At 35.5% G+C, this 25,865-nt stretch overlaps 2 protein-coding genes across 3 annotated transcripts in view; both read left to right on the plus strand.

The window, feature by feature from the left end:
- LOC127861598 (speract receptor-like) overlaps window positions 1-25,865 on the plus strand; it is a 767,747-nt gene that overhangs the window by 680,103 nt on the left and 61,779 nt on the right. The gene's annotated exons all lie outside the window — the stretch shown is intronic.
- LOC127861597 (atrial natriuretic peptide receptor 1-like) overlaps window positions 1-25,865 on the plus strand; it is a 228,288-nt gene that overhangs the window by 140,644 nt on the left and 61,779 nt on the right. The window contains exon 6 of the mRNA XM_052400227.1: window positions 22,803-22,954. Coding sequence (XP_052256187.1) covers window positions 22,803-22,954 — 152 coding nt within the window. The remainder of the gene's footprint in view (window positions 1-22,802; window positions 22,955-25,865) is intronic.

The raw sequence follows: 25,865 nt of genomic DNA on the forward strand, positions 1-25,865 counted from the left end.
GAAATTCATTTGACACTTTAGAAAATTGCAAACGTTTGTGTTTATGACTCTTATCGTCTATATTACCCTCCCATAATTTGGTTTAAAAAATATAAATTGGGCATATATGGGATTATTGATTAACAGTCGATTAATCCAATTATTAATTGACAATGCAAACTAATAAGCCGGTGTTAACCGCGTTCACACCGTTGTTATTAATATTCATTTTCAATTTAGTTACCGTTTTGAAGGATCCGCTATTGTTTTGATTTATTTAATGTTCGGCGTACTTGGATATTTAACGACATCAAAAACGTCATTGTTGCGGTTAACAAAGAATTCCAAACTGCAAAATGATGTTGCATCATGTGCGCCAACTATCCAACCGGCTCTCATTATATTATTAGCAGACGACAAATGTTGATTCTGATTGAATTATTAAAATACACTGTTACTGTTTACGAGATTACCGCAAGTGATCGGTGACTGATTAGATAATTGATTGCACTTTGTTATCGGATTATAAGCAATATACGGTGTTGAAACACATGGTCAGCATGTTTATTCTACGTATGTCTGTCAATAAAACGGGCTACCGCTCTTATAGATTTATAGTAGCACGGCGGGCGTCAGCTGGAAAATTTCAGTAGCCCGATGAAAATTTTCGGTAGCCCCGGGGCCCCGGGCAATGGATTTGTCGGACACTGTATTAGGCCTATTTTGTGAAAACTTTAAAAATCTTCTTTTCCATAACTATTGGGCCTAGGGCTATTAAATTTGGTATGTAGTGACATCTTACAGTCCTCTACCAAGTTTCTTCAATTATGCCCCTGGGTTCAAATTTGACCCTGCCCCGGGGGGTCAAAAAATTGAAAATTTGCTTATATAAGGCCAATTTTGTGAAAACTTTAGAAATCTTCTTGTCCATTACCATAGGGCCTAGGGCTCCCAACTTTGGTGTGTAGTGACATCTTATAGTCCTCTACCATGTTTCTTCAAATTATTCCCTGGGGTCAAATTTGACCCTGCCCTGGGGGGTCAAAAAATTGCAAATTTGCTTATATAAGGCCTATTTTGTGAAAACTTTAAAAATCTTCTTATCCATAACCATTGGGCCTAGGGCTACCAAATTTAGTATGTAGTGACATCTTATATTCCTCAACCAAGTTTCTTCAAAATATGCCCCTGGGGTCAAATTTGACCCTGCCCTGGGGTGTCAAAAAATTGAAAATGTGCTTATATAAGGCCTGTTTTGTGCAAAATTTAAAAATCTTCTTGTCCATAACCGTATGGCATAGGGCTACCGAATTCGGTATGTAATGACATCTTATAGTCCTCTACCAAGTTTGTTCAAATTAAGCCCTGGGGTCAAATTTGACCCTGCCCTGGGGGGTCAAAAAATTGCGAATTTGCTTATATAAGGCCTATTTTGTGAAAACTTTAAAAATCTTCTTATCCATAACTATTGGGCCTAGGGCTACCAAATTTAGTATGTAGTGACATCTTATATTCCTCAACCAAGTTTCTTCAAAATATGCCCCTGGGGTCAAATTTGACCCTGCCCTGGGGTGTCAAAAAATTGAAAATGTGCTTATATAAGGCCTGTTTTGTGCAAACTTTAAAAATCTTCTTGTCCATAACCGTATGGAATAGGGCTACCATATTTGGTATGTAATGACATCTTATAGTCCTCTACCAAGTTTGTTCAAATTAAGCCCCTGGGATCAAATTTGACTGTTCCCCAGGGGTCACAAAATTGAACATATGCTTTTATTGGGCCCATTTTGTGCAAACTTTAAAAATCTTCTTGTCCATAACTATTGGGCCTATTTCTACCAAATTCGGTATGTAGTGACATCTAATAGGTTTCTACTTAGTTTGTTCAAATTATGCCCCTGGGGACAAATTTGACCCTGCCCCGGGGGTCACAAAAATTAACATATGCTTAAATAAGGCCTATTTTGTGCAAACTTTAAAAATCTTCTTGTTCATAATTATAGAGCCTAGGGCTACTAAATTTGGTATGTAGTGATATCTAATAGTCCTCTACCAAATTTGGTCATGACTCGCAGATGACCCCCTATTGATTTTCAGGTCACTAGGTCAAAGGTCAAGGTCACGGTGACCCGAAATAGTAAAATGGTTTCTGGATGATAACTCAAGAACGCTTATGCCTAGGGTCATGAAACTTCATGGGTACATTGATCATGACTTGCAGATGACCCCTATTGATTTTCAGGTCACTAGGTCAAAGGTCAAGATCACGTTGACCCAAAAAAGTAAAATGGTTTCCGGCTGATAACTCAAGAACGCTTATGCCTAGGATCATGAAACTTCATAGGTAAATTGATCATGACTCGCTGATGACCCCTCTTGATTTTCAGGTCACTAGGTCAAAGATCAAGGTCACGGTGACTTTACACAGTAAAAAGGTTTCCGGATGATAACTCAAGAAAGCTAATACGCCTAGGATCATGAAACTTCATAGGTATGTTGATCATGGCTCGCAGATGACCCCTATTGATTTTTAAGTCACTAGGTCAAAGGTCAAGGTCACAGTGCCAAATAACGTATTCACACAATGGCTGCCACTACAACTGACAGCCCATATGGAGGGCATGCATGTTTTACAAACAGCCCTTGTTATATTTTGAGATGATGCTTTACAAAGAAAGATGCTACTATTGTATTTGTTATAAATGTGTGAAAGGCTCTTAAGAAGGAACCAGAGATTATTAACCCTTTGCCAAACACTAACAGGATTTAACAGGTTTGTAGCTGACGACTTAATAAATAATTGTTATTAAAGGAGAAATTGCTCAATGTGTCGTTTGGTAAAGGGTTAAGGCATTTTGATTCATATGGGTCTTGTGAATCTGTTTCAAATCAAATGCATAGATTTGATCTTCAGCATCTAAAAATATGTGAAATAGAAAAAACGACAATATCTTTCGGAGTGATAAATGTACCTACGTTATAAGCAAAGGACCTGTGCAACAATTCCCAGGGTTTTTAATCTGTTTAGTTAACACGGTAGTAACTTTTTCCATATATAAAAATGCTCACCCTTCCAACTTTAAGCGCCCAGTGGGACGAGGGATAGAAAGAGAAAGTCACATGCTTGAGTACATTTCAACCCATGCGCATTGCATGTTTTTTTCTCATAAAAAAAACATTGGAGCGATACAGGGCCATCATTGCCCTCTTGTGTTTTTCAGTTACAGTTACTCTCTGAGATAAGAACTGTACAGTCAAAACCTTATAGCAGATATTTTTGACCAAAACAAACACTGGTTAGTCTCACATGTTATAAGACAATTGATTCTTAAAAAAAAAAAAAAAAAAATTCGGGGGGGGGGGGGGGGGGGGGGAACTTTGGGAATTTTTTTTTAAATTTCGGTTTAGGATCGGGTCCGTTTGCTTAAGGAGTGCCTCCGTTTTCCGGAGGCACAGACAGTGCTGAAAAACCCCTGCCATTATCGATGTTGTTTACAACCTTTGTTTAATGCAACTTTTTAATTCGTCAGTGAAAAAGGTGTTCATTAAAGAAATGGTGTTGATAAAAGAAGTTTGTAATGGTCTAATTAAATGAAATAACACAATGTAATTTTGATTGTCGATAATTACATTACACAGGGTTCCCACAGACCTTGAAAATTGCTTGAAAATCAAGGTTTATCTTGAAAAGTGCTTTAAACCGATCTGGAGTGCTTAAAAGTGCTTATTTTCAACCATAGCCTTGAAAAGTGCTTAGAAAGTGCTTGAATTTGGCTGGAAAAGTGCTTGAAAATGAAATAACAACAATTAAAAATATTAAAATCAGATTCATTATTTCCAAGCTTTCAGATAATTTCACGTCATATCGATCCGATTAATATTGATGGCTCCTCCTATCTGACTAGATACCCACTGTTCATGTACGGTCTTTCTGGTACGGGTTTTGACGGAAATTATAAACTTGCTACAATAACAACTTTCTAGAATCTATTTCAAGGTCAAACAAAAAAAACAGCGCAAAATGCCTGCTAGTAAATGTTTGTTTAAAAAGACTTGGGTAAATCGGTACCCTTGGGTAGTAGAAGTGTGTAAGAAGACCCAGGCAAAATGCAAACAATGCGAAACAGGTATTGAAATTGCCAGCATGGGCAAATCGGCTCTCAAGAGCCATAAAAAAAGCACGAGGCACGAGAGAAATTCTGGCAAGTTAAAAATTCATTGAATGCAAGTTTGCACATCTAATATGCCCATACAAATAAACATAAGTGTGTTTAAAATAATAAAACATATTATTTAAACACAAGCGTTCGTATTTTTGACGTTTTCAATGCTGTTAACTTTTATTTCAAAACGGGGCTGAACTTTGCGTACAAACGGGAAGAGGCCCGTGTCATTATAAATTTGTGAACATGATCACACAGTTTCAGGGTTTGCCAAAACTTGAAAAATCTGTCAGTCATTCGGACTGACAGACTTGAAATTTTTGTCAGTCCGAATCAGTTTCTGTCAGTCCCACTGTCGGACTAAACTATAACAGCAAAACACAACTTAAGATAGCTAAAGAAACTTCAGCGTACAGTTTATATAGTATTGACATACCTGTACGCTGAAGCCAACCCCGTATCTAAAGTCAACCAGAGTCGTAAGATATTTATGCCACGCTATAACCCCAAAGAAAGCTCATTTTCTTGGATACATTTCTCTGTATATTGGTGAATGAATATAAATTACTGCATCGAGGAATATTTTAAGGTTCAAATGTTTCTAATGCATCTTACAAAAGATGAAAATAACTCTCATCAGTCTGAAATTCACAATTTTGACGCCATTGTCGCTTTGTCAAGTGACGAGTTTTCATTTGTATACTTTCGGATCAATCTTGACATTTTTTGCTGAAATTGTAAACATTACTTTTGCTTTCTGAAATCTATTATTTGTGATTAACAACTTACGTCTGGTGTATTATATTTAAAGACTGATTTCAGTGTGAATCAGTTAATTTTAAATAATAATTATTTACAATACAATTTGTTTACAAAACAAGCCGTAGGGCCCTCAATCTATCAAATCTGCCGCCGAATTTCCGCTGCAGTCCCCTACCTGAAAAGTATATTTTTTTCCCCTCAGAACATGTTAAAAAAAAATCAACAACAAAAAATCGCTGATTTATAGTTGAAAATTGACTCCAATATATCACCGTCCGTTATATCGCTTTGTCCAATATAGTCCTTACGAAAAAGAAGTATTGTTTCCGGTTACCAGACGACCCTGTTTTTTAACCGCTGACTCAAAAGTTTTTCTGTTATAAAATCTGCATCCGAATTTAATGTCCGAAATTTACGCAACTGCGGAAAGTGACTGGATCGTTCAGAACTGTTATTTTTGTTAATGTTTTGTTTCATTGACATTTATTCTAATCAATAAATGCTTTATTCAAAATGCAGTCGTCAGTTTTCAAAGAGTTTTAATTTGTACAGCAATTTACAGATAAAGACAAAAGCTTTTTCTGTTACAAATTCCGCGTCCGAATTTTATGTCCGAAATGTACGCAACTGCGGACAGCATCTGAATCGTTCAGATCTGCTATTTTTGTTAATGTTTTGTTTCATTTACATTTATTCTAGTCAATAAATGCTTTATTCAAAATGCAGTCTTTAGTTTTAAAAGAATATTTATTTGTACAATAATTTACAGAGAAAGACAATGTGGATCAAACATCTTCTTATTAAGAACTATATCTGAAAGTTAGTACTATGTCGTCATGCATTTCACACTGCTGAAACCTGAAAATAATGACATTCTCATTGAGTTAAATATACATTAAGTGTTGTGGTAAGAAAAAAAAGCCTATCGACACACATTTAGATTAGATTACTGTTATATAGTCATTAGTTTGAGTAAAAGTCCATCTTTCTGTCCTATAGACCGTTCCAGAATTGATAAATTGACCGCCGCCATATTGTCAGTCACGTGACTGTCCGCCATTACAGTACTGCCAACTTCTGCGAGTCGGCGATTCCAAAAGCCAAAGACGTAGCGAATACCCGCTTTGCCGATGTTGGATAAATAAATTAAATGAATTATTTTCAGACGATTATCACATTTTTTGTTGTTAAATTGATGGTTTGAAGTTGAGATTGATTGTTACAAATAAAAAAATTTAAATGCTCTTGTTTGTTTGTTTTTTGTGTGTGTGTAAACAAGTGGTACCGTAGGTTTCCACGTATAGCGCGCTCCCGTGTATAGCGCGCAGGCTGTTTTTTAAATGCAAAAATGGAGAAAAAAATATTTAAAGACAATAAAACCACCGAATCGGACCGAAAATGGCCGCCATATTACTATTGCACAATCCAATAATCCGGGGCGTTGGAAAGCTTAATAAAGCATTCAAAATAGGAAGCGTCATTATGATTAGGAGCATGGGTTGCATAGCACTATACTTTTCTGACAATTTTGTAATTTTCTAGCAAAAGATTAACAGTCCACGTGCATTTCGTGAAAAACGTGAGAAAATAAGAATTAGTGTACATCGTGGGATTTTTCCACGGGGAAAGCATGGGCATTACCGGTAAATGTCGCATGGGAGACAGAGATACAGTTGTTGAAGTACACCACTGTTGAACGTTCAATATTATACACACAAAATGCAATTGCATATCTTCACGTTCTCAAGTGTCAATTAGTGTCTCAAATGTCAATTAGCGTCTTAACAAGTCGTGGCACATATTTCTCAATAACATCTGCCAATTACGAAGTGCAAAATGACCCCCTTTCACATCTACTGTTACCCGCAAAAAAGACCTCGTTCGCACCTACCCTTGCCTGCTCTCCGGACTATGGACAACAATCCCCATCAAAATTTATCAATAAAGAAGTGTAAAAACACAAACAAAGAAATGTCCGCAAGTTTATTCAAACAAATTTATTTTCGACCAAAACTTCTTCTACCGCATTCATATCTACCAGAAGCAACTTCTTGTTGTTTCGACAATGGCCCTTCAGTCTGTACGATTATACTATACTTAAATTAAACCGCGCGTGTTTTCACGTTTTCCTTTGATTAAAATACGCCGCTGTTAGTTAGCAAAGTGTGTGAGTAAAACGATCAAATTAATTTAATATCACCTTTTTATTTCAATCGAAAATCGGCGGAAAGTTGTAACAACGACGACATAAAACTAATTATTTAATTATCACTCTTTAATTTAGATCGATAGTCAGCTTGGACATAATTAATTTATTGTCGCGCTTATAGGCCAGTTCATTGTTATTGTTTTGATTCCCGATTTTCGCGCATGCGCAATGCACTGGTAGTCAAAAGCATTGCTTGCAGCTAACGCACAGCATACGGATAACGAGACTTGTTTAGTCAATAAATCGAAAAGAAACTAAAAAAACAACACCTAAATAATATTTAAAAAATATAATGTTTAGTGCCAAAAGAATGCATTAACACATTTATTTGCATTTTAAAAGAACGCGTCATTAGCATAAAAGTAATTAAGATTGTCTGAAGACTGAACGACAGACAATTCGACGCAACAAAGAGCTCCATGCATTAGCCGTATAATTATTTGCAGAAAAGCTTCAATAAAAATAATGATACATCTAATTATAAAATTATAATTATCAATTGCATGCGTAAACTAGAATAATAAAAAAATAGTGATAGCTAGAATGTGTCAGTGTTTCATTGAAAATAAACGTACTAAAAAGCCCTATTAAACGCGAAGTTCATGACGGTATTTACATGTAATTTTAATTTGGATGGGTGTTGTTCAGAGAACGGCTTGAGAAATATTATCATTCAACTGAAAAACACAACCTCACATGATGCAAATTGAACTGTGTATTCAGGTATTTTGTAAACTCGTTACTAGTAATCGAGTATGAGTGACAACTATCTAACATTTAACACACACGCACAAACACACACAACATAATATATATACATATATAATATAATATATACACATTGTTTCATTATTATTTACCCCCATTGATGTCAAACGTAATTTCTTGTTATTATGATGTATTTCGTGCATTGCCGTAACATTACATCTTCATACGGAATGACGTATATATAATTAACCGATGCCCGCTAAATACGTTAAATATTTTTTATTTACATTTTATAATTCATAAATACTTTATTTTTTTTATAAATAAAACGGGCTTGTATCTTTACCGTGTTCAATTTCCGATAATCTATAGACTTCAAATTTGTACAATAATTATGTAACATATCTAATTTAAGCAACTGTTAAGTATGTCGGTGGTAAATTTATTCAACCAAATGCCTAGTTACTTAATACTACCAGAATGAAGACATGGTGGCATCATCAATTGCGTTTAATGACCAGACTGTCATCTGCCACCTAGTGTGATTTATGACACCATGTTGTTAGTTAGGTCTGGACAATATCTGATCAAAACGAGATAATCGGATTAGGCAGAACAAAGGGGCAATTAAACACAGGCTTAAATACAAAGGCTTAAACGATTTTAAGATTGATGCAAACAATCAAATGAAAATTATTGCATTTAATTTAATTAAATGTTTATTTAATGTGTCAACATGTTAGTTTACCCGGACCAGGGTAAAGGTCCCTGCCCAGACAAATACCATTATGGTTAATTTGTAAATGTTTTTTATTTGGATTTGATCTATTTATTCATTGTGTTCAATCTTATTTGTTTCAGTAACGTAGAACATTGTTGGCATGTTGAAAAATAAAATCTAAATATAATCGTTTAAATTTAACCGATCACGCTCTATTTCTCCCCATTGATTGTATCTTTCTTTTGACTACCAATATAGCCCGGATGTAAACACGCAGGTGCGCGTGACGTCACGCGTGAACTGGTCTATTCTCAGTTTTAATCTTATAATACGACATTTGCGACTGGGCGCTATTTTGTTTGCAGACGACAATATTAACTGTGTATTCATAGCTCAACCCATTTTTACGTTTCATTCAACAACGTCATTTCATGTGTAAGCGAGCTCAGTTTTGATTGGCCAGCTACCATGTGCACTTCAATAACAATAAGGTCAAGCGATGTCTCGATACAGGTGCAGACCGGTTTTCGTTCACTGTTCAAATTGCGAATACTTTCATTGAAACAAAGAGAAAATATACAAAACCAGTTTCGGGTTAAAATGGCGGCCGTTTTCAATGAAATTTAACGAGATTTTAGTTTTTTCGCAAATCGGATTTTTCTTGAGCCAAATTCTCAATATTTTCGCAAATGGCTCAAGTGGCGAACGACAGCGTGAGCCCTGATTATAGGGTGGTAGTTTTCTGGAAAAAAACATGGCGGCCATTTTTATTATTTACGATTACACAACATATTTTTTACCAATTAAGCAGCCAGGATAGCGTTGTATCAATGTATAGCGCGCACCAGCTTTTTTATTTGAATTTTGGAGGTAAAACAATGCACGCTATACATGGAAACCTACGGTAATCATTGGCGAAAATTTGCCTGTTCAGTCGTTCATATTATTTTGATTAGACATTTTACTTATTACTTGTTACAAACAATTCACGCATGTATTGTTGTGTTGATTTTAATAGCCGCAACTTCAAGCAGATTATACTTATTAAAGATTCTTGCGCAATAAATTAACGCTTATTGTTTGAAATGGGTAAAACTCTATACTCTAAAATCATAACATATTGTACTAGTATGGTATTTTTGATACACCTTCCATTATTTTTCTTGTTCTAACTGAAATCAGATATAAACAAATTGTTGTTTGGATTTAAATTTAATTTTGTGAGCTGGAATTATGTCTCGTACAAAAACCCGAACTTTTGGGAGAGTGATATTGATCTTGACGATCTTTTAGGAGATTATATGGAAGATGAAGAGAAAGTGAATATATCTAGTTGAGTAGATTTTCATCTTTGGAATCATTTAACAGCTATAAAGCTTAAAATCTTAAAAATGTATTTTATAGGTTTTTGCAGTAACGCAAAACATATGGATTGTTTAGGCAATTAATCGAAACGAAACTCCGAAAAAAAAACACCTAAATAATATTTCAAAAAAATTAGTGCCAAAAGAATTTATTAATACATTTATTGGCATCTTAAAAAAACGCGTCATTAGCATCAAAGTAAAGATTATCTGAAGACTGAAAGGCCGACAATTTGACACAACAAAGAGCTCTATGCATAAGCCGTATTATTTTTTGCAGAAAAGCTTCAACAAATTACAATAGTAATACATCCAGGGATCATATTTTTTTCGGTTGTGTCGGTCCTAGACCGATTGGGGTCATGAAAGACCGATTGAAAATCCCAAAGAGTCGGTCCTATTCTGTTTGCTAAAATTCCCATGTCATGAAATCGATTACGCAGTGCATTTGCTAGCATACCCTAATTACATTCTTATCTCGATTAGTTGTGATAAACCATTCACTGCAGTCTCTTAACCGGTCAGGACCAGTCTATTGCACATCAGCAGACTAGTATCAGCGTATGATCCCAAACAACGAAGATTCGCGCGGTTGTGTATTAGTCAAGCGTGAATAACCCAGTGTCAATATCAATCGATAATAGACTGATCCCGGAAAAGCACGAGTTTAGAAAAACCCACTAATCACCTCGGTACAAACAACACTGGTACATTAAATCAGCCAATGATAGCTTACTTTAAATAATAACGGTTGATACGGTGTGTGATTTTGAAAGGATTATAAATGGGTCATGTTTATTTGTAACAGCAGATTAGTGGGTTTTTCCAAAAAGTTGCTTTTTCCGGGATACATATATTTCACTGGCTTATACCTAGCACACTAATCGGTCCGTAATGTGTGCTCGTCCACGATAAAATCGTTGACAGTTTACAGTCGTAGATTAGAACCTCGATGTTATCCTCTTGGAAATTGTGCATTTCATGCATGATACAGTCAGTAAACTTCCATATAAACAAAGAAGAAAATCAGATATTCGGCAATATTTGTGGGCAGACCTTATACATTGAAAGCACGGGCTGTAACTAAACAAAACATGCCGATACATTTTCCATCAGTGTAATAATCCTGCAATAAATGAATGAAAGTTGCGGTTTTGATTGACAGAACAGCCGAAAGTTATTTTTATGGGCGGAACTTCACATAATATAGTACACAAGAAAAATTATATACATTGTATAAATCTTTAGTAAAAATCGTGTTAAAATCGAAATTATTCGTGTACTTTATTGTTTGTTGTTGAATAACCAACGACCAGAAGTTAAGATGGGTGGTTTTTAATCACTCGTGCTTTGCAATCGTGATTTTATCCCTACGCATCTTAACTATAGGCCATGGTTTATTCGACAACAACCTATAACGTACACGAATTGTTTTTCAACTATTTGGTTTTATTATTGCCAGTAGCCAACCTACGCACAGACATTTGTAAGATTCAATGCATGTGTGTAAGCTATTATCGAGTCGACAATGATTTAAAACATCGGTATAGACTTACACAGATTAATAATATTGACAACGATGAAAAGTCAGATAAAACAGTTACCGAAACAACAATGAAATAGCTAATGATAAAACCAATTGAAGAAACTTGTATGTTCCGTTTAAAAAAATGCTGAAGGCAATTTAACTTGTACATTATTACACCCTCTTCATGAATGGCAAAATCAATGGTATATATTTTAACTTAATTTGTCATAATTTTGGGAAAAAAAATTCGGATACTTTTTCCCCATTTAAATCCAGACCAATTGAGGTTGCTGGAAAATATGATCCCTGAATACATCTAATTATAAAAATATAATTATGAATGGCATGAGTGTGATAAACACGTGAGTAATAGAAAGTGTAAGGGATGCATTGAAAATAATCATACTACAAAGCCCTATTAAAAGCAAAGTGCATGACAGTATTTACATGTAATTTTAATTTGATGGGTTTTGTTGGAGAATGACGCTTTTGAGGAATATTAACATACAACTGAAAAACACAACTTTACATGATGCAAATTGAAATGTGTATTCATGTATATTGAAAACTTGTTACTAGTGAGTATGAGTGGCAAATATCTAACATTTTAACACATATATCTATATACATATATTTTTTTAAATATTATTTACCCCCTTGGTGTCAAATGTAATTTCTTGTTTTTATGATGTCGTTCGTGCATTGCCGTAACATTAAATCTTCATACGAAATGACATAGTTTTAATTAACCGATACCCGCTAAATACGTTAAATAGTATGTTTTTAGGTAAATTTTATAATTATCAAATACTTTTTTTCATAAATTAAACAAGGGATTAAACGGACTAGTATCTTTACAGTGTACAATTTCTGATATTCTATAATGGACATAACTTTTAATTTGTACAATATGTAACATATCTAATGTACGCAACTGTTAAGTATGTCTGAGGTAAAATATTAAACCAAATGACTGCTTAATACTACCAGAAAGAGAAGAAATGGTGGCATCATCAATTGTGTTTAATGACCAGACTGTCATCTGCCACCCAGTGTGGTTTATGACACCCCGGGATGACACCATGTTGTTAGTTAAGTCTGGATAATATCTGATCAAAACGAGATAATCGGATTATGCAGAACAAACGGGCAATTCAACACTGGAATGCAAAGGATTACGCGATTTTAAGATTGATGCATATAATCAAATGATAAATATTGCATTTAATTTAATTAAATGTTGTTTTTTTAATGTGTCAACGTGTTTATGAATCGCCTTTCCACTTAAATAGCGACTTATCACCACCAAGGGATTAGGACGGAGTAACGAAGAAGGTACAGAAAACCAGTCTGAGTGAAAAGGACATTTATTGCAAAATGTCATAAACTTATACAAAACATCTAAATTAATCCAATACATTCATGACAAGTTCCCTTCTACCCTGCTGGGCAAGCAAGAAACCCACCTTATTACATATAAAGGCAAGGCATACCTGAAGGTACATAATAAAAGAAATATTTACATCTGCATCAATATGCATGACAATGTAAAAGATGACAAGTTACCTTCTACCCTGCTGGGCAAGCAAGAAACCCGCCTTTTAACATATAAAGGCAAGGCATACCTGAAGGTACATAATAAAAGGCATATTTACAACTGCATCAATATGCATGACAATGTAAAAGGCATTAGTCAAAAACACACATAGAAGGTATTATGAATGAGGAAAAAAAAAATTTTAAAAATATATATATATATATAAATGTATTTAGCGGAGGCAGAATGGAGGTACGATAATTTCCCAGCAACTTTCTGCTAACAGCGTTCTCTAAGACTGAGAGAAGGGCGCTTTGCTTTGTCTGCGAAAGGACGCTAAGCGCGTGGTCACGTGACTTGGACCCCGCCGCCCGATTGGCTGAGCGTTAAGCAACATTAGGCAACCTATTGGCACAATTCCAATCCGCCCCGCGTCTTTACATAACTTAGAACCAAGTTTGATTCATAAAACCTTTTATGTGTGCATAAAATTTCATTTATGAATCACCTTTCCACTTAAATAGCGACTTATCACCACCAAGGGATTAGGACGGAGTAACGAAGAAGGTACAGAAAACCAGTCTGAGTGAAAAGGACATTTATTGCAAAATGTCATAAACTTAAACAAAACATCTAAATTAATCCAATACATTCATGACAAGTTCCCTTCTAACCTGCTGGGCAAGCAAGAAACCCGCCAAACGTGAAACGACGATTTACGCCCGCCCAGCTGATAAAGTCGCGCCTGTCAAAAATCATATATCATACATTCATTCATACATTTACAGTTATGGTAACCAGAACTAAACACAAGAGAGTGAATTTTAGATGTGTATTGGTATGGATCACATTAAAATACAATAAAACATGTCGAAAGTTGATATTATTTTTAACAATTGTTATAAAAAGTAATCAACCAGAAATAATCCAAAGGGGAAGAAGGGGAACGGAAAAGGAGCCGGGTGCAGCTTAGTCTGAAATGAAAACAAAAATATGCCCCAATTCTACTTGAAAGAGTCTATTTCGCTCTACATTTCACAAGTGTCAGACTTTTGCGAGTAGCATTGGAGCTTATTTTCGTTGTCTTTTTCGCTTTTTGTATCAAATTCAATGTCGTCATTTGTGTTGTCAATATCATCATCATCATCTGAGTCTGTTATCTGAATTACCGGAATTCTGTCACTCATTGTTTTCTTCAAAGTGGAGTCATCTCGCGAAAACTTGTTTCTGTGAAAATCCTCGTATACGATTGGTTAAAGAGGAATTTAAATGCAGGAGTCAAGTCCCAAACTAAGACGGTTCATTTCATATCGGTCTACTAACTATTCGAAAAAAATTCTGAAAAAATCTCTTTGTTCAGCCGAGCTTGGATTATTTGTGATTTATTATTTGCTCCACTGGCCAGAGACCAGTAGGGCTTATGTCATGGTCCTGTGTCCGTCGTTCCTGCGTCCGTGTGTGAGTCCGTTAACTTTTCCTTAAAACATCTTCTTCTCCTAAACTACTGGTCAAATTCTGATGAAATTCCTCAGTAATGTTCCTGGGGTGAACCTCTTTCAAATTTGTTCAAATTATGCCCCTGGGGTCAAATTTGACCCTGCCCCTGGGGTCACAAAAATGAAAATTTGCTTATATAAGGCCTATTTTGTGAAAATTTTAAAAATTTTCTCGTCCATAATCATTGGGGTAGGGCTATCAAATTTGGTATCTAGAGACATCTAATAGTCATCTACCAAATTTCTTCAAATTATGCCCCTGGAGTCAAATTTGACCCAGTCCCGGGGGTCACAAACTTGAACATATGCTTATATAAGGCCTATTTTGTTAAAACTTTCAAAATCTTTCGTCCATAACCATTGGGCCTAGGGCTAATAAATTTGGTATGTAGAGGCATCTAATAGTCTTCTACCAAATTGTTTCAAATTATGCCCCTTGGGTCAAATTTGACCCTTCCCCGGGGGTCACAAAATTGAACATATGCTTATAAAGGGTCTATTTTGTGAAAACTTTTACAAATTCTTGTCCATAACCATTGGGCCTAGGGCTTCCAAATTGAGTGTAGGGACATGTAATAGTTCTCTTCTTAGTTTGTTCAAATTATGCCCCTGGGGTCAAGTTTGACCCTGCCCCGAGGGTCACAAAATTGAACATATGCTTATAGGCCTATTGTGGAAAAACTTTTAAAATCTTTTTGTCCATAATTGTATGGCATAGGGCTACCAAATTTGGTATGTAGTGACATGTAATAGTTCTCTGCTTAGTTTGTTCAAATTCTGCTCCTGTTGTCACAAAATTGAATTTATGCTTATAAAGGGCTTATTTTGTGAAAACTTTAAAATCTACTTGTCCATAACCATTGGGTCTAGGGCTACCCAATTTGGTATGTAGTGACATCTTATAGTCCTCTACCAAGTTTTTTCAAATTATGCCCCTGTGGTCAAATTTGACCCTGCTCTGGGGGTCACAAAATTGAACATACGCTTATATAAGGCCTATTTTGTGAAGACTTTAAAATCTCATTGGGCCTAGGTTACCAAATTTGGTATGTAGTGAAATTTTATAGTTCTCTACCAAGTTTGTTCATATTTGACCCTGCCCCAAGGATCACAAAATAGATTATGCTTATATAAGGCCTATATTGTGAAAACTTCAAAAATCTCTTGTCCATAACCATCCTGCCTAGGGCTTTCAAAATTGGTATGTAGTGACATCTTATAGTCCTCTACCAAATTTGTTCAAATTTTATCCCTCATGGGGTCAAATTTGAACCTGCTCCTAGGGTTACAAAATTGAACATATGCTTATATAATGCCTATTTTGTGAAAACTTTAAAGAATTTCTTGTCCATAACCATAGGGCCTAGGGCTACACAATTTGTTATGTAGTGACATTGTATAGTCCTCCACTTAGTTTGTTCAAATTATGCCCCAGGAGTCAAATTTTACCCTGCCCTGGGGGCCACAAAATCGATGATATGCTTATATAGTGCCTATTTTGTGAAAACTTTCAAAATCTTTCTGTCCTTAACCATTAGGCATAGGGCTACCAAATTTGGTATGTAGTGACATCTAATAGTTCTCAACCAAGTTTGTTCAAATTATGCCCCTTGGGTCAAATTTGACCCTGCCTGAGGGGTCACAAAACTAAACATACGCTTATATGGGGCCTATTTTGTGAAAACTTAAAAAATTTCTTGTTCATAACCATTGGGCCTAGGGCTACCAAATTTGGTATGTAGTGACATCTAAGAAACCTCTACCATATTTGTTCAAATAATGCCTCTGGGGTCAACTTTGACCCTGGGGGGTCACAAAATTGAATAAACGCTTATAAAGCGCCTATTTTGTGAAATCTTTAAAAATCTTCTTGTCGAAAACCATTCCGACAATGGCTACCAAATTTGGTATGCAGTAACATCTTAAAGTCCTCTACCAATTTTGTTCAAATTATGCCCTTTGGGTCAAATTTGACCCTAATCTGCGGGTCACAAAATTGAACATTATATACGCTTATATCTTGCTTATTTTGTGAAAACTTATTCTTGTCCTTAACTCTAGGACCTAGGGCTACCATATTTTGTATGTACATGTTGTGAGATATAGTAGTCCTCTACAAAGTTTGCATAATGCCCCTGGGGTTAAATTTGACCAAGCCCAGGGGGTTACAAAAGTGTACATGTGCTTAAATAGGGCCTATATTTAAGTATTTGCACATGCAGAGTATATTTGTTTTAGCCTTTTTTCAGCAGTGGAGCGATACAGGGCCATCATGGCCCTCTTGTTCTTATAATTATTGTTTAATTATATCGACTTTCGACATGATTTATCGTATTTTAATGTGATCCAACCCAGGGATCATACTTTTTTCAGTTTTGTCGGTCCTAGACCGATTGGGTTCATGAAAGACTGATTGAAAATCCCAAATAGTCGGTCCGATTCTGTTTGCTAAAATTCCCATGTCATGAAATCGATTACACACCCTAATGCCATTCTTATCTCGATTAGGTGTGATAAACCATTCGCCGCAGTCTCTTAACCGGTCAGGACCGGTTTATTGCACGTCAGACCAAGAATAAAAAACATGTGAATAGCGGATTGAAGATGCGTCCGAAATTAATGAAGGTGGTCGATAAATTTTCCAAATGAAAAAATTGCATGTACACTACAGCATGCGATGTAACTGAACAAAACATGCGGATACATTTTCCACCAGCGTAATAATCTAGTAATATAAATATGAATGTAAGTCGCGTATCTGATCGACAGAACAGCAGAAAGTTATTTTTATGGGCGGAACTTCACATAAAATAGTACACAAGAAAAATAATATACATTGTATAAATCTTTTGTAAAAACCGTGTTAGAATCTTAATAATTTGTGTACTTTATAGATTTTTGTTGAATAACCCACGACCAGAAAATTAGATGCGTGGTTTCAAATAACTCGTGTTGCTCTCGTGATTTAATCCACACGCATCTAAACTATTGGCCGTGGGATATTTGACAGAAAACTATAACATACACGAAATATTTCTTAATTATTTGGTTTTGTTACTGTCAGTAGCCAACTTACGCACAGACATTTGTTTGGTTCAGTGCATGTTTGTAAGCTATTATCGAGTCGACAACGATTTAAAACATCAGTATAGACTTACACACATTAATAATATTGACAACGATGTGGTTGAAAAAAGTCTGATTCAACAGCACACGAAACAACAATGAAATAGCAAATGAAATAAAACAGTTGAGAAAACTCGTATGTTCCCTTTAAAAAAAATGCTTAAGGGAATTTTACTTGTACATTTATTATACCACCTTCATGAATGGCCAAATCAATGGTATATATTTTAACGTAATTTGTCATGATTTCGGATATAAATTTTCGGATACTTTTTCCCCATTTATATCCAGACCGATTGATGTTGCAGGAAAATATGATCCCTGATCCAAACCTATATGTAACTTTAATAAGGTATTATTTATGCTCCCGAAATTGGTATAGTAATTTGACCGTAATGAAAATGGGATGCATTTTTTAGCTCACCTGATTGCTCAGGTGAGCTTTTGTGACCGGTCTTTGTCCGTCGTCTGTCCATCGTCAGTCCGTCCACATTTGTTTGTAAACACTCTAGAAGCAACATTTATAGTCCGATCTTCATGAAACTTGGTCAGAAGCTTTGTCTAATGAAATCTCGGTTGAGTTCAAAACTGGGTTGTGCTGAGTCAAAAACTAGGTCATTAGGTAAAAAAAAAGAAAAAACTTGTAAACACTGTAGAAGTCACATTTCATGCCCAATCTTAATGTAACTTTGTCAAAATGTTTGTCTTAATGATATGTTGGTTGAGTTCGAAAATGGTTCTGGTCAGTTGAATAATATGGCTGCCGGGGGGGAGGGACAGTTTTCCTTATTTGGCTATAGAGAAACCTTGTAAACACTCTAGAAGTCACAATTTTTGTCCAAAGTTGGTCAAAACATTCGTTTTATTGATATCTCGGACGAGTTGGAAAATGGTCCAGATCGGTGAAAAAACATGGTCGCCAGTGGGCGGGGCATTTTTCTCTATATGTATATAGTGAAAACATGTGAACATTCTAGTCACATTTTTGGCCCAATTTTTATGAAATTTGGTCAGAACATTTGTTTCCGTGATATGAGAGTTGAGTTTGAAAATGGTTCCGGTCAGTTGAATAACATGGCTGCCGGGGGGGGGGGGGCAGTATTCTCATATTTATATAGTAAAAAAAGCTTGTGAACACTCTAGAAGTCACATTTTTTGCCCAATCATCATGAAACTTGGTGAAAAGATTGGTTTTATATATATCATATAATTAATGCCATAATTATTGCCTTTAGATTGTCCAAATTTTCATTATATTATACAAAATCCTTGTAAACACTCTAGAGGTCACAATTTTGTTTCAGATTTTATTAATCTTGGTCATGATATTTATTTTTGTAAGCAAAGTTTGATGTTTGGTAAGGGGGGTCAACTCAAAATATAGGTCACCAGGACAAATCTTACAAAAACAAAATCACTCCATATGCCAGAGTATTGGTTCAATAATGATGAAACTTGACCAGGATGTCTGTCTGGACAATATCTAGGTCAAGTTTGACGTTTGGTGAAGATTGAATGAACCGACTCCTCTCAGGTGAGCCAACTAGGGCCATCTTGGCCCTCTTGTTTATATTTACGTCACTTCCGAGCGCGTTTTTTACGAATTAAAATATTGTGATCGGCTATTTTTTGTCTGTCCATCGGACCGATTTACTTGAATTTCTTGTCGGTCTTGAGTAAAATTTGCCAGTCAGGACCGGCGGACGGATGGTTTTGGCAAACCCTGCAGTTTTTCCTCAATTATATCAAATTTTAACATGAATCATTGACAATTAGTTGTAATATCAACAAATTCATCATGATCATAATTGGATGGAGGATGAAGCAGCTGCAATTTACAAGTAAAATATTGTCATATTTTCGCAGCCCTGCACAAATGTAAACTATTGACATCATACCTAAAAATTTGATACCATAAACGCTTTAACTGGGCATAACAGCAAAAGTAAGATCATTCATCAACATGACTTTTCAGACTGTTACAATTATACCACTATGTGGCATGTCAGACTGTGACAATGGTACCGGTATGTATTATGTTAATCTGTGACAATGGTACCAATATTAAGCATGTCAGACTGTGACAATTATATCAGTACATAGCATGTGAGACTAAGACAATGGTACCAGTACATAGCATGCTGAGACTGTGACAATGGTACTGGTACAAAGCATCTGAGACTGTGACAATGGTACCACTTTATAGCTTGTCAGACTGTGAAAATTATACAGTAGGTAGCATCATTGCTGCATGTGAGACTGTAACAAAAGTACCACTATGTAGCATGTCAGACTGTTACAATTATACCAGTACATAGCATGCTAGACTGTGACAATGTAACCAGTATGTAGCATGTCAGACTGTAACAATGGTACCATTACGTAGCATCTGCAACTGTGACAATGGTACCCGTATGTTGCATGTCAGACTGTGACAATAGTACCAGTACATAGCATGTCAGACTGTGACAATGGTACCAGTATGTATTATGTTAGTCTGGGACAATGGTACCAATATTAAGCATGGCAAACTGTGACAATTATATCAGTACATAGCATGTGAGACTGAGACAATGGTACCAGTACCTAGCATCTGAGACTGTGACAATGGTACCACTATGTAGCTTGTCAGACTGTGAGATTATACCAGTGGGTAGCATTTGAGACTGTGACAATGGTACCTCTCTTCAGCGTGTCAGACTGTGAGATTATAACAGTTAGTAGCATTTGAGACTGTGAAAATGGTAACACTACATAGCGTGTCAGACTGTTACAATTATACTAGTACATAGCCTGCTAGACTGTGACAATGGTACCAGTATGTAGCATGTCAGACTGTTACAATGGTACCAGTATGAATCATATGCAACTGTGACAATGGTACCAGTATCTAGCTATCAGACTTTGACAATGGTACCCAGGACTACGTGGCTTGTCAGACTGTGAAAATTTTACCAGTATGTAGCATGTGAGACTGTGACAATGGTACCACTACGTAGCTTGTCAGACTGTTACAATTATACCAGTATATGACATGCTTAACTGTGACAATAGAACCAGTATGTAGCATGTCACACTGTTACAATGGTACCAGAACGTAGCATCTGCGACTGTGACAAAAGTACCAGTACGTAGCATGTCAGACTTTGACAATGGTACCAGTATTCAGCTTGTCATACTGTGACAATTATATCCGTATGTTGCAAGTGAGACTGTGACAAATTGGTACCAGTATGTAGCAAGTCAGACTGTTTTAATTATACCAGTATGGAGCATGTGCGGCTGTGGCAATCATACCACTACGTAGCTTGTCAGACTGTGAAAATTATACCAGTGGCTAGCATGTGAGACTGTGACAATGGTATCACTACGCAGCTTGTCAGACTGTTACAATAATACCAGTACATAGGCTTTTAGCATGCTTGACTGTGACAATGTAACCAGTATGTAACATGTCAGACTGTTACAAGGGTACCAGTTCGTAGCATCTGCAACTGTGACAATGGTACCAGTATGTAGCATGTCAGACTGTGACAATGGTACCAGTATGTAGCAAGTCAGACTGTTATAATTATACCAGTATGGAGCATGTGCGCCTGTGGCAATCATACCACTATGTTAATGTTCCTTATATTGCCAATAACTTTGCACCATGGGGTCTCTAAATGAATTGACACAAAATTGAAATTCATATTATTGATACAACCCAGGTGTGACTGTAGCACTTACCCTTTAAAGCAACTGCTTTTTAAGTTGTTACTTCTGATGACATTTTGTGACTATATAAAAAAATGACAAAATTTCCCAACTGAGTCTATATGATCTTAACATAACCAGAACTTCAATTTAGAAGTTTTCCATCCATTTGAATACTTCGTATTTTTCATCGTTTTTCTGAATAAGGCATCATTTTGTCTTATTGTAATGATGTTTGGTAAATGACGTCATTTATTGATAATAATTTTTGTTTAGTCACATGTTGATGAACGGCCAAGTTTGGTCACTGTTGCCCAGCAAAATGGTCATAAATGACAATAATCTTGGTCACTGACCATGATCGTAACATTCAAACAGTACATTTTTATGTCCAGGATCAAATATATTGTTTTTGGCCGGTCCGAGTGTCTGTTTGTCATTGTATGTGTCTGTCACAATCTTTAACCTTGGTTAAACTTTTGCAATAACTTTTTTTATATTGAAGATAGCACGTGATATTTGGCATGCATGTGTATCTCATGGAGCTGCACATTTTGAGTGGTGAAAGGTCAAGGTCATCCTTCAAGGTCAAAGGTCAAAATATGGCTTCAAAGCAGCACAGTAGGGGGCATTGTGTTTCTGACAAACACATCTCTTGTTTTCATTAAGTAACACTTATTTCGGAAGTTTTTATAACACTTATCTTGTATTATAACATAAATTCTGATCAAAGGCGTAACTTACTGTATTTGCGTCATGTGTGTAAATAGTTTCCTTGTATAATTATCAGGAAGCTGGGGGTTACAAACAACTTACATTGTGCATCTTTTTTACGGGTTGTAAACAGGGATTATTTGTCTTTGCATGAATAAATTGTTGTTTGAACCTTTATTTTGACTTGAATATCTGTTTTGTATCTATATCTAATTATGATGCTTGCTTAAAGGTCAATTTCATTTGTGTGAATCGGAAAGCAAAATGCTTAAAATAGTGGCAAAATTAAGAGCTCAGCAGAATCCAAATTTAAACATTTTTCAACAACTGAGTAATCGTTTCATTTAACGTAGAATTATCTTCATGGCACATATACCTTACTAATCTATAAAATACTGAAGTTGCTTTGTGAAAAAAGACCCAATTGGAAATCTTCACCGAATAAATAATCACCATTAAAGTTATCATTAAGAGCTATGGAAATTTAATTAAGGCTTTGAAAAAAAACATGCTTATTCTGAAGGGCTTTTGGTAAAAACAAGTAAGGTCATCAGTGGACCACGAAGGTATACACTTTCCAATAGTTTGTGAGCTTAACCGTTGTCTCTTTGCAATATGTGGTGACATCCTATGTAACATGGGAAAACTAAACTGTGTATGCTATGTTGTATTATCCCCCCCCCCCCCCCTAGGTTGTACTTACCCTCTTCCTCTATGAAGTGTGTGGTGACATATAATATAATAATGAAAGACTAAGCTGTGCCTAGTTTGTTGTACTAATCCCCCTGTCTCTATGCAGTGTGTGGTGATGGAGAGTGTGACACTATATTGTTGGAGACATGCGATACCTGCCCCATGGACTGTGGGAGGTGTCCGATAAGAGCCTGGCAGATAGGACTGATTGTTGGTTTCTCCATCCTTGGCTTTCTTCTGGTACTGGCTGTTATTTTGGTGAGTACGTGTTCTATGTTTTGTATTCTTTTCACTGTTCTTAGCATGCTGTATCTTGTACTGGATAGTGACTGTCTTATGGTGAGTGCACAAAGGCCATCGTATACGTGCACTTATAAAACGCATTTTTAAGACTCAAATTAATAAGTTAAAGTGGGGGTCGCGTCTTATAAGCGAGATACTTGTTAAAATAAGCAAATTTTTTCAAAATATCGAGTTTACTGGGCTTACGCTGGCCAAGTTGGACACTTCTCAATTGTTTTGAATCATCGCGGCAGCCATTTGCATTTTCTCTAAAGTCTGTATTTGCCCGTACCGTGTATCGGAACGTTATGTTCAGTTACGGATTTACTTGAAATAAAATGTATTGCTTTTGATTTTGTTGTCTATTATTTTTTATTTGAATTTTGTTATTTTGGGGTCGTAAGGCGTTATATTGTCCATGGTTATACTTGAAAAGTTTGTATCACCCGATTGTCTGCGCGCGATGTCGTTAAATGTCATATAAATTGGACATAATAGTATACGTGTGTAAGCGGCGACACGATGCCAAACATGCTTAAAATAACAGCAAAATCAGTTCACAGTTTGAAACTGTTAATTGTTAAATAAACATGCGATTACAAGTGCTTCTTGACAAATTTGTATCACCTTATCGTCTTTGTTCGACGCTGTTAATTGTCAATTAAGACATAATTGGCAATAAGGGTATTGTCTGAAAATAGTTACCAGTGTGCAACTGTCAATTGTTAAATAAACACGTTCATTCAGATGACCCCCTTATGCCGATGACACCTTATTTATTAGGGACCCACGACAGCGGGAGCAAAGAGTGATCGCATGCAATTATCCACAGGTGGCTTTCTTCTTAACCCGTGATTTCACTCTATCACACGATTGGCTAATTTTATGAAAGTAGGCATTACCTATAGACAATGGGCGTTACATTTGCATAATCAAGGTAATCTATATCTGCCTCTTAGTTTTCAATACCCGTCAAACAATACAATTATATTTACAAATTACAACTACTGGAATCGTCAAAATGAAACGCGAACGTAAATCTAATGATCTCAAACTCAATGGATGGTACACAGGACGACGAGTTGTTGATGATCTTGTGGAAAATCGCTATCAATCTGATGATGTATCGGCCTTTGCAAAGGTTAGTGATTGCGACGATGATGATGATGATATAGGCGACTGGGTTTACGATGACAATCCCACTAGTGAGGAATTCTACGAACTGTTCGGTGAAAGCGATGATGAGGATTTCGAGGAATTTTCAGATGACTGATACGATCAAGAGACGAACTTAATATGTTTGAAATTGTTATGGCAAATTGATTAAATGCGCAATTGTTAGAAATTGTGTTAATTTGATAATTATTTTTACTGTATGAATAAAACTTGAAAATAAATTAAAACCTACTTATATATCATGAAATAAACAAATATTATTTACTTTGTTGTTTGATTGTTTTATTTTTCGGACTTGCGTGAATTACTAATTGTATGCAGTGCGAGTTTGAAAAATTCTAAATGTGTTTCTTATTGATTTTCTTCAACATTCTGCCGTTTTTTGGCCGATGAAACGGCAAAATTTGATCGCGTCTTACACGCGGGTCAGTCTTAAATCCACCGATTATAAAGTCTGAAATTGTGGTGCGTCTAATAAGCGAGGGCGTCTTATAAGGGCACGTATAAGGTATATTCAATATTTTTTTCTCTGTTTTAGCCTGTTTCATGCACTTTATAGTGACTGTCATGTGGTGAGTGCACACACGCTATATTCTATATTCTTTTCTCTGTACTAAGCGTGTTTCATACTTTGGATAATGACTTTTTATGGTAAGTATACACAGGCTGTATTTAATCTTCTTTTCTGTGGTAAAACCCTCTATCATGCCCTCAATAGCGACTGTTGTGGGCGATGGTAATATAACTAGTTTTGTTGTTTTGTTTTACTAATCGTGGGGTTAAAGCGAAACGGCTCTAACTGACATTTTTTCACAAAATGACTTTTTTGTATATTTTGTAACGTAACATCCATGCCCATCATGTATTAAAATATCTTTGTTCCACGCAATCAAATAAAAGTAAAATTTAAATTTGTCCTTTTAAAGCTCTAAGTGAAATTAAATATATTTTTTAGTGCGAAAAGGTTCTATGTGCAGTGAAGTGCTACTTAGAGCTCTTTCGCATTAAGGTTGTTGATGCTAAGAAAAATTCTAAATGAAACTTTTAGAAATAATTGAGGAATATATTTACAAAAAATTAAAAAAATGTATTTGAGAAACCCCAGAACGGAATGATAATATTTTGTAACTGATAAAAACTAAGAAAACATATTGATACATTGTGTAATATTATTCACTTAAATTCACTTAGACCTTTTTCGTACTGAATTTGGGTATTTACACATTTTCTTAAGGATTTTTTTCATGTATAACATTAATAAATAACTTTTTAACAATTTAATAAGCATTAAATCACAATTTGAATTCCGTTTTCTTTATACATGTATATTTTTTAAACTATAAAGCTTATTGAAAAAATGGAAAGTTACGTAACTGCAGAAAAGCTAGTTTAATTTTTTAAATGAATTTCAGGGAGATTTGAGCTCTACCTAATTTATTTATGTAAAATATCTTGCTATAATGTTTTAGAAAACTAAAACAATAAAAGAATTAAGGTGATCATAATTTAAAAGTAAAGTTGTGTATTTAAATTGTTAAATTGCTGATACCTTAAATCTTTGTAACACTGTATTATAGTGAATTGGGAATAAGACATCAAACTGGGAATGGACATCATTTTGGTGATTTTCTCAAACAAAACTATTCATTTCATGATCTACATATATTTTTGTAATATATTATCTATAATTTAAGCTTAATAAGAAATTTTC

The sequence above is a fragment of the Dreissena polymorpha genome, chromosome 16 (genome assembly GCF_020536995.1).
Source record: "Dreissena polymorpha isolate Duluth1 chromosome 16, UMN_Dpol_1.0, whole genome shotgun sequence".
Lineage (NCBI taxonomy): Eukaryota > Metazoa > Mollusca > Bivalvia > Myida > Dreissenidae > Dreissena > Dreissena polymorpha.